Source organism: Sturnus vulgaris, chromosome 21 (genome assembly GCF_052056855.1).
Source record: "Sturnus vulgaris isolate bStuVul1 chromosome 21, bStuVul1.hap1, whole genome shotgun sequence".
NCBI classification, from domain to species: domain Eukaryota; kingdom Metazoa; phylum Chordata; class Aves; order Passeriformes; family Sturnidae; genus Sturnus; species Sturnus vulgaris.
This window is the reverse complement of record NC_142263.1, coordinates 4914958-4925431: the sequence shown is the minus strand read 5'-3', so window position 1 is coordinate 4925431 and position 10474 is coordinate 4914958. Positions and strand designations below refer to the sequence as shown.

Here is a 10474-nt window from a genome sequence, read left to right as displayed (position 1 = left end):
CCGCGCGCGCCGCTGCCGCTGGGGCACGTGCCGGTTCGCGCCCCCCCCCAGTCCCCTCACGGGACCCCCACCCGGGACCCCCTCACGGGACCCCGCCATATCCCCACGGGATCCCCTCACGAGACACCCCCATATCCCCACCCGGGACCCCCTCATGGGACCCCTCACGAGACGCCCCCATATCCCCACGGGATCCCCTCATGGGACCCGTCATGCCCCCCTATATCCTCACGAGATCCCCTCATGGGACCCCCTCACGGGACACCCTCATATCCCCACGGGATACCGCCGGGACCCCCCTCACGGGATACCCCCGGTATCTTCCGCTAGGATCCCATGGTACCCCCCGATGTCTTCTCCCGGTAACCACCCCACTTCTTTCCCCCCCGACGGTATCCCCAGATATCTCCTCGTATCCCCTGATATTTTTCTCCTCCGGGATTCCCCCGGTACTCCTGCGGTACTCCCGGTACATACTCCCGATATGCAGGTACCCCCCGGTACCCTCTCCGATCCTCCGGTACCCCTCCCCGGGCTGCACCTGGGCTCTCCCGAGACAGCCGCACGCCCCGGGTGCGACAACCGGGGTCGGACACGGGGCCGAGCGGGACACGGACACACACAAATACACGGGGACAGCGGCACCCCAGGGCTGCTCGGGCTCGCCGCCTTCCAGGGAAAAGCGACAAAAACGGGACCGGCGGCGGGAGGCGATGCGGCTCCCCCGCCCGGCACGACGGCGCGGGGACAGCGCGGATCGCCCCGTGGGGTTCGCTGCCGCTCTCCGCCGCTCTCCGCCGGCCCCGGGCGGCGGCCGCGGGAGCCGCAGCGCTGTGAGCACAGCCCCGCCGAGCACGGGGAGCCGTGTCGGGAACAGCACTCGCGGCATTGCTCACTTGCTGTGGGTGCAGGCGCCGGGTCCGTCCTGCGAATGTGCCTGTGCCGCTCAAGGAGAGAGAGCAGAGAAGCTGCTCCACACCATTAAAAGGGCAATTTGGGAGCAGACATCCAGCAGAGCTCAGGGCTGACCACCCTCTTGGCACAGCTGGACAGGGGCAATGAGTCCTCGAGACACCCCAGCCCATGACACAACTCAAAGAGTCACAGAAAGGTTTGGGTTGGAAAGAACCTAAAAGATAATCTCATTCCATCCCCTGACATGGGCAAGGACACCTTCCACCAGATCAGGTTGCTCCAAGCCCCATCCAGTCTGGCTTTGGACAGTTCCAGGGGTGGGGCAGCCACAGCTTCTCTGTGTAACCTGTGCCAAGGCCTCATCAGGAAGAATTTTTTCCCAGTATCCCATCTAACCCTGCCCTCTGTCAGCCGTTCCTCCTTGTCCTGTCACTCCATCCCTTGTCCAAAGTCCCTCTCCAGCTCTCTCGGATCCCCTTTAGGCACTGGAAGTGCTGTCAAGTCTTCCTTCACCCTTCTCCAGGCTGAACACACCCTGCTCTCTCAGCCTGTCCATAGCAGAGCTGCTCCAGCCTCTTGATCATCATTGTGGCTTCCTCCAGACTCCAACACATCCCCGTCCTTTTTATGTTGGGATCCTCACAGCTGGACTCAATACTCCAGGTATTGAGCAGGGTAAAGGGGGAAAACTCCCTCACTAAACCTGTTGATCACACTGCTGGGGATGCAGCCCAGTTTCATGAAATAAAAGTAATATAATTAAAAGCCAGTTTCACATCTGACTGCACCAGAGCTCTGCCCTCGTTTTTTCTGTTAAATTATTTTTCAGAGCATTCCCCTGAGGTATTTCTAGACCTTCCATAAATCCATCCCTCATTAGGGAGGTCCTGGGTCAAGAAGACGTGGCCATGAATTCCTAGAATCTTTATAGGGGATATTTTCTCAGCCAAAGGAGATGAAAACAGCAGTTGTGGCAGGTAAACACCCCAGAGGAAGCAGAGGGCCCCAGACAAACGGACGTGTCCCCACCACTCCATCCCTGAGCGGGAAGAGGAAACTCCTCGGCCTTGGCTGTGTGACAGGGATCAAACGTTTCAACAGCTGGAAGGCGGATTTAAGCCAATGGAAACAAACAAACAAAAAGCCCAAAGAAAACAAGGCAGCCTGGATCACAGCCAGGTGCTTAACAGAGGTAGAGGAAGGCTGAGACAGCACGAGACCCAGGAGACCTCAGCACCCAGACCTGGCTGCTGCGTCCAAAAAACACAAACTGTGACAGGGAGGAGCATGAGGAGGTTCAGAGGCTGTTTGGGGTCACAGGCACCCTTTGCCACAGCAAAAGCGGGGGGGCTCAGTTTTCCTATCCTAGAAGGAGAAAAGAAGCTATCAGGTGATCCATGGCCAGCTATAAATACCCCAGGGATTGAGTAAACAGCGTGGGGAGAAAAAAAATAAAGTGAAGCCAAAGAACAGCACTGACACAGAGACATGTTTTTAGAAACTGGCCAGGAATGAGTTTAGGCTGGAAGAGAGGTGACAGCTTCTGCTCTGGCACAGCCACCGGGGTAAATGATGAGGTGCTTTCCAAAGGCTTGGGCAGTTTGGGAAAGGAGATGACAAGACTGACAGGATGACAAGGACAGAACACCATGGGACAGACCCCAGGGACAGCGCCAGCGTCTGTTGCTGCCCCAGCAGAGCACACAGACACCTCTCTGCCTACAGACAGCACCTGCGTATGGATCCCTTCCCACTGCCTGCCTTCCAAACACTGCAGCAGCTTTGCAAAGTCAGAGATCCAGCACGGGAAGAGATTCCCCCCTCCTTCACCCGCCAGCTCTGCCTTGCAGACCTCTCACATCCAGAGCTAAACCCCGACGGAAGCATCCCCAGCAAGCAGACACCAGCGCAGCCAGGCTGCAGGAGTGTGCATGGGCAGCCACACGCTGGAAATCTGCAGCTCCTTTCCCTTTCACCGCCGAGATGCTTCATCTTCAGGCAGGGGGAACATCCTGGCTCCATGGACACACAAGATTCTCCCAGCAGCAGCGTTTTCTCAAACCAGGCGCTGGTTTGAGCGGGTCGTGAAGGCTGTCAGGTTGTTGTCAGCTATTTACACGCTGCACTCAGAGTGAACTGGCGCACGTGATGTTCACTTCTGGCACAGCACTGCTCAGCTCACAGGCTCAAAATATCCACCCCATTAGGGAAAAAATGGCTGCTTATAAATCAAATGTGGGACTGTCCCTGCCGCTGTCATAAAACGGTGTCAAAACAAAAGCAAGCCTGTGCAGAACAGGCTGCTGCTCCAGTCCTGCCAGGATGAGCAGTTTTATTTGGATGCCAGAGTATTTGGTGTTATAATCCCAGCAGCAGATGATTCCACTGCAGGAAAGGGTACTTCGTGCTGGCTGCAAAACTGGAAGCTTCAGCCACGTCAGACTGTGGGGATTTAGTGCCTTGTGCTGTGGAGAAGCACCCGTGAAAAGCAAAAGGGAAAAAGCAAAACCCACAGTGTTTTCTGAAACACCCTAAACCCTGAATCCCAAACCCCAGACCAGAAGGATTCATGTGGAGCGCTGCACTTGATGTGTGAGGTGCAGGCTGCAGCAGAGGAGCTCTGGACACTCACAGCCCACTCACATTCCTCATGCACTCCAGTCTTGGGCTCTGCGCAGGGCTCAGCTCAGTGAGTGACAATTCGGAATTCAACAGAGCCAGAACATTTTTTTTAAAACCCCAAATGGAAAGCCTAGGGCTGCTGACAGTTTCCACACTCTGGAGAATATTCCTGGTTGTATCTTCGACTCAAAGTGTGGCTGGGAAACCCATCTCCTGTAGGGCATTTAATTTTCGTTCCTAGGCTTTCACACATGCAGAACAACAGAAAAAATACACAAAAACCTTCTATTACATAGATACATCTAAACCCAGATCACTCTGCAAATCTTCTTTGGCATCTCAACCGCCTTTACAGCAGGAACGAGGCGTGGGAGGTGGAAGGAGCTTAGGGCACCCATGGAAATCCCATTTTCCAGGCAACTTCCAGCCTTATCAGCACGGTGCCAGGTGCACAGGTTGATGGTCACTGCCCAGCTGCCACGTTTGCACAACTGCAGCTTGGAACTGTGTGGAGTCTAAAAGGCTGTCACTACACCCTGTGTCCTGCCATGAGCTTTTCCACATGGAAGCAAAGACAGCCAGGGCTTGCCACAGAAGCCAGAGCCACACAGATAAACCCCCATAGACCCAGATACCCTTTGAGATAAGCAGCTAAAATTAATTTTCTCTGAAACTGCTTGTGACAGCCCATCATCCCAGCCCAGCTCCACAAAATAATCCCCTTCAGCGAGAAGCACCTTTACAGCAAGAGGCTCCGAGCTGCATCACTGGAATTGGGACAGGGAAAGGTGAAAACCCATGGGGTGAGACTGGATTTTGTGCACGCATTTCCTAGCTGAGCATTCAGCAGCCCTGCATTGGGTACGTCCCCAGGGACTTAAGCACGCCACCACAGCATCCAGAGCATCGCTGTCCCCCGGGGCTGTGCAGACACAAATGGGGCTGGTGGGGCAGGGAGGAGAAGAAAACATCCCTCAAGCACCACAGCCTCACAGGCTGTCCCCGCTGCGGCCTCAGCGAGGCTCCAGAGCAGCCGCACGGCTCGGAGGAAAGGGAGGGGATCCCCAGGAAGGCTCGATCTTCATAGCTCCAGTTCACAGCTCGGCTCCCCCAGGCTGGGGTTGGAGGAGCCCCGTGGCTCCCGTGGCTCCCCGGCCCCAGCCGGGCGGGGGTGGCTCAGGTGGCCGGAGGGGTGGCCAGCAGCTCTTTGCCGGGACCGGAGGGCGAATCAGCCCCGCTGCTGGCCACATTCTCGTATTTTGGTTCTTCCTCTGCCGCAGCATGTCCTTTCCTTTCCAGGCTGCCAATTAACTCCGGGCTTTTGCCCTTCTCTGTAGCACCTACGGATTCACTGGCCCCGTCCTGAGCACCGGTGTTTTTTGACGAGAGAGACGCAAGGAGGAGGGACAGTCTCTTTGCAGCGGTATGCTGGGGCTTGCCAGGGGCTGACTCGGCAGGAGCTCCGGGCACACTCTCCCTCTGCTTGCAGCTGTTCTCCGAGTCCCTGCGCTGTGCCAGGGCCCGCCGAGGAGGTTTCTGGATGGCCTCCATGCTCCTCCTCACTTTGGGCTCCTCCTTCGCAGCCCACTTGCCCTTCTGCAAGCTGCCCAGACGCTTCAGCACAGCTTGGACCGGACCCTCGCCAGTCCCCTCCGCCTTGGGATCCTCCCCGGCCGTTCCCACCACCATGTAGATGGTGGTGACATCGGGTTCCCTCCCCTTCGCCTCCCAGCTGCCGGCTTTCGCAGCTGCTTCCAGCGCCTCCACTCTCTGAGCCACATGCCTGGTGCTGGACACCACCCTGCGCCGTCCCCCCGGGGTGGCCCGAGGCGATGGCCGGTGGCTTTCGTCCCCTTTGCTGAGGGGCTCGGGGTTCTCGTAGCAGTCGCTGGCCGGGCGCTCGCCGGGGGGCTCGGCCGCCGCATCCCCGGGCGGTGGGGTCAGCCTGGACGGGCCCCAAGGCGCCTTGGGCTTCCTGCTGGGGCTGGGCGTCTCGGCCGCCCCGAACTTTGTCCCCTCGGCGAAGGACACAGAGGGCCGCTTGGCCTTAGCGATGCTGGAGGTGCGGGGGATGGCGAAGGGCTGCGAGACATCCTCGGAGTCGAAGGCGGACGGGTCCGGGAGCGCCTGGCCAGGGCGGGGTGCTCCATCCTGCAACTCAGCCCCACCCAGCAGCGGGATGCCTGTGGGACAAGGTGACACGTGTTACAGCTGTCACCCTGCCCGGGGACATAACTGAGGAAAATGGGACAGGAGCTGATGCAATAGGATTGTCCCTGGGATCGTTTCCCAAGGAGGAGTTTGTGAAATGGGGTTGCCCCACTGGGCACGTCCCATCGCACACGGCCAAACACAGCCCTGCAGACAGGAAAACAAGGACAAGGAAATAAACACTGTCTGTGGCAAGCACAGCTCCCCGGGACGGCCAGGATTGATCCCGGCGGGCCAGAGGTGATCAGAGAGGAGGAGGAGGAGCAGCCATGGGCGTCACCTTCTCTGGGAGGGACGGAGTACTCGGGTCCCTCGTTGTCCGTGTCAAAGGAGGAGAAGGAGCTGTCTGAAACCCACGCAGAAGATGGGGGCTCGATGAAGCTGGGGTTGTAGGGGATTTCCATGTCGTGATGGGAAACTGGGGAGGAAAAGACACCCAGCTGAACTTGAGCACCCCAGGGTGGTCGGGGGGAGAGGGGTTTCAGGCTTCCCCGCAGAGAGTGCAGAGAATGCAGCACTTCTGGAAGTGCTGTCGGCAGCTCTGCTTTGCTTACCTGTGACTTTGGGAAGTTTTGAGGCTCCCAGGTTAAAGCAGGGCACGAGAGCGCTGAGGTTGGCCAGCACCCCCTGCACGTGGTGCTTCATCCTGGCCACCACATCATCGTCAGGCACAGCCGCCCTGCAGAGAAGAGGTGGACATCAAGGGACACAGGAGATGGGGTTTTGTGTCAAAGGCTGAAAAATATGAAAAAATACCTGTCTCTGGCATCTGCTGAACCAGCACCACAGCAGCAGCAGACAACACAGAGCAGCAGCAGCAGGAGAGGGACAAGGATGGCAGCTGCAAGGGCTCCGTGGTCCTTCAAACCTGTGGAGGAGATGGGTTGAGCCTGGCATGTCCTGTGGCTGTGACGCCTGCAGAACAGCCCTGCATGGAGAGAGCAGGAGCTGACAACTCCTGGTAGGGCCAGGAGGCACCAGGGTGCATCCCAGCACCTTCCCCAGTGAGGATGTGACCGTCCCTTGCCCAGTGTCAAGGAGGAAATGTGATGTTAATCTTACTCAGCACACAGTCACCCTGCACAGGGTCGCAGGTCCCCCGGGAGCACTGGCACGGTGAGGAACAATTCACTCCAAAATACCCCTCAGGACAGGTGTCATTGCAGCTGGAAGAGAGAGGAAAGGAGGGAAATGCCCCCGGAGAGAGCAAGGCTCCAGCCAAGCCCCACTCCAGCATTATCCCAGCATTTTCCTGGCTCCCCAGCATTACCTGTCTCCCCAGTAGCCTGCCTGGCAGATGCAAACTCCTGTCACGGGGTCACAGCTTCCTGAAACACACTCGGGACAGAGGAACTGGCAGCCATCACCGAAGGTGCCCACGGGGCAGGAGCTGTTGCAGCTGCCAAAACAGCAAAGCATCAGTGACTGCACCCCAGAGCAGGGACACCTGAGGCAGCAGTGGCCTAACCCTGGGCATACCTGGGACCCGTCCAGCCAGGATCACAGCGCAGACAGAACCCGGTCTGGGGGTCACAGGGCTCCCCATGCTGGCAGCGGGGACACAGCTGGAGACAGCCCTCGCCATGGAACCCAGGAGCACAGGGATCCTTGCAGAGGGTCCCGTTCCAGCCGGGCTGGCAGGCCAGGCAGAAACCATCCACGGGCGAGCAGGGCTGGCTGCGCTTGCAGCTCCCACAGCTGCGTGGGCAGAGAGGCACTGAGGTCACAACGCCCGCCCTTGTTCCCCTAAAAAGCTGTTTTCACCCCACAAAATGCAGGTTTCGCCCCACAAAATCACTGAGCATCATTTTGGACCAAGGGGAAATACACAGTGGTGCCTAATGCTCTGTGGCAGCAAGAGGGTGGGAGGGAAGCATTATAGAATATTCTGAGTTGGGAGCTGCTGCTTTATCACTACGGGGAGCGGGACTAAGGACGACCACATCTTAGGGTGACAGTTTCTACTGGCAATGTGTTACTTTTGGGGCAACGCTGATGCTGCATCCAACCTGAAATGCTCAAACCCCCAGGACGGGTCTCTCTGCCCATCCAAAGGGACAGACACAGGCGCAGTGCCTTCCCCGAGAGCTGACTGCAGCCCCTTCCTGCTCCCCATCTCACCTGTGCACGCACTGAGATCCGTATTTCCCTGCCGGACAGGGGTCCCGGCAGCTCCTGCCCTGGTAGCCAGACTCGCAGGTGCAGTGGCCAGTGACGGGACTGCAGGAGCCGTGCCCGCAGTCGCAGCGCCGCTGGCACGCCGGTCCCCAGTAGCCAGCCAGGCACTCGCACTTGCCCGTCTCCTGCGCGCAGGGCGAGACGTTGCAGGAGCACTTGAAGCTGCACCTCCTGCCCCACCAGCCCGACAGGCAGCGGCACAGCCCGCTCAGGGGGTCGCAGTGGGAGGTGGAGGGGTTGCACTGGCATTGCTTCCTGCAGTTGGGTGCCCACCAGCCCGGCTCGCAGTGGCAGGCGCCGCTCAGGGGGTCACAGCGGCCGTGGGGGCCGCACTGGCAGGGGAACTGGCACAGCCCTCCCCAGTGGTTGGGGTCGCAGGTGCAGTGGCCGCTCTCGGGGTCGCAGCGCCCGTTGGGGTGGCACGGGCAGCTCCGCTTGCAGTCGTGGCCCCAGTACTGCTCGGGGCAGCCTGCGAGGGGAAAGGACACAGGCAGGATGGGGAGAAGGCCGGCAGCCCTCCGAGCATCCAGATGGCTTTAAAGGGGGATGGCAGGGGCTGAGAGCGGGGGAGGCACTCACGGGAGCTGCAGTCTGCTCCGAAGAAGCCGGGTTTGCAGCGGCACAGCCCGGGTTTCACGCACACCTCGCCCTCCCTGCAGGCGTCCTCCCCCTCGCACACGGCTGTCGTGGCAGGAAAGGCACTCAGCACTCTCTGTCCCCCCAAACTGGGCTCACACGGCACCTGCCACTCTCCCACCAGGACAGCATTCCCAGGGAAAACACCGTCCCTGTCCCCGCTCCATCCCTCCGGCTCAGCTGCAGCACCAGCAGCAGCTGGGGGTCCCCACGGGGCAGGACCCCACTCAAACGGAGCTGCAGGGCTTCCCCCAACACTCAGAGGATCCTCCTGGATGAGTGTAGGGATCACGCTCTGGGATTCATCCCTATCCATCACTCACCGACCGTGCACTCCCTCCCGTCCTGCTTCCACCCGGGACAACACGCGGGGCCGGCTGGGAACCTGCGGGAGAGACCGGGGGGTGTCAGCCGGGACCGGGAGGTGTCAGTCAGGACTGGGAGGTGTCAGTCAGGACCGGGGGACCAGGGTAACCCCATGGCCTCGGCCAAGGCGAAGCAATCTTTGCCCCAGTGCTGAGAAGGCGGCGCGGCCCCCAGGGCAACGCTCCGGAAGGAAACCAGAAAAATAGAAGGAAATTTAGGAGGCTGCAGCCCAAGTGGGCGGCGGGGCTGGCCTGCCCCAAGTGCTGGGAATGTCCCCATGGAGCTCTGCCGGGTGTCCCATGCCCTGGGAGAGGCTCAAAGCTTTGCCAGCGGTGCAGAAATGAGGCACCGAAGCGAAGGCTGTGAAAGGTGTCACCGTTGATGGGAGACAACGGGAGAGGCAACGCGGCAACAAATTCAGGGGACATCAGCTCCCAAAGCTCTTTGGGGTTTGCTACACCGATGTTTCCCCACGATGAGTTTTCCCATATTGCCCCACTGCCTGTGCTCAGAGGGTGAATGAGAAATAAACCCTGGAGAAGGGATTGATGCCCCAAATGCCCAGACATGCCCCAAACACCCTCCCCAGCACCACCCCAGTCTCTGCACCCGCCCCGTGCCAGGCTGCACATCTCTGTCTATGGAAGGAGGGATGGACAAAAACCCTCTGGGGCTGCTGAGAGGCCCAGAGACGGAGTGGCACAAGTGGGGACCCCCGTGGCACCTACCTGCAGACATTCCTGCCCTCAGGGTCGAGCTCCTGGGCAGAGCTCTGCACCCACAGCCACAGCTGGAGGCAGAGGATGGGCCGGGCGCTCTCCATTCCAGCAGGGCACCAGGGCCCCAGTCCTGGTGGCTCCCCAGCCCCACGCTGGTGTCCCTCTGTCCCGTCCCACCCGTGGTGCAGCCTCTTCCTCCCTCCAGCCTTGGGTTTTTCCTGAGGAAACGCGGGAGGAGGCGCCCGATCCAGACGTCAGGGGTGCGGCGGGGAGAGGGAGCAGGGAATGCTGCTCCTGCCTCGGCTATTTTTGGCCCTGGCTTCCAGAAAGGGACACCCAGGGCTCAACACATCCACACAGGGGCTGGATATCTTCAGAACATCTCACCTGTGCCAACCCACTCCCCCCGGGCAATCCTCCATCACCCCCAAAGCTGCTTTAGCCAACATTCCCCCAACCCAAACAAGGTGTCCGGTGCCACCCCCTGCCTCAAACCCCATGAGCCACCCCACGGCACTGCCAGCCCCTGGCAGGGGCTCAGAGGAGGGGTCCCCATGGCAACACAGCCTGACCTATGTTGGCCTTTGAAGGGCTGCTGGCCACTGTCCCACCTCGCAGTGTCCCCAGGAGCTTTGTGTCAGCAGATGCACAGGAAACACCTTTTTCCTACCCAAGGCCAGCTCAGCCGGAGGGGGGGCTCTGGGTTGGAAGCACAGTGCTCCCCTTGGCCATGCAAGAATTAACTCTTCCATGGCCAGCACTGTGGGATCACCCCCCTGGAGCCTCCTCCCCATCACAGCTGACCCACCACAAGCGGCTCAGGGGGC

The 10474-nt window shown here is 59.8% G+C and overlaps 1 protein-coding gene across 1 annotated transcript; it reads right to left on the bottom strand.

Moving 5' to 3' along the window:
- Positions 1–3729: 3729 nt before the first annotated feature.
- SCARF1 (scavenger receptor class F member 1) lies at positions 3730–10440 on the bottom strand. The gene is made up of 11 exons (XM_088176849.1): positions 9657–10440; positions 8886–8947; positions 8506–8607; positions 7870–8395; positions 7228–7446; positions 7019–7147; positions 6811–6914; positions 6505–6616; positions 6303–6427; positions 6029–6166; positions 3730–5720 (listed from the first exon to the last, which is right to left on the bottom strand). Exons 1-11 carry the CDS (start codon positions 9749–9751, stop codon positions 4714–4716), a joined length of 2619 nt encoding a protein of 872 aa, XP_088032975.1. The 5' UTR covers positions 9752–10440; the 3' UTR covers positions 3730–4713.
- Between the last annotated feature and the right edge of the window lie 34 nt (positions 10441–10474).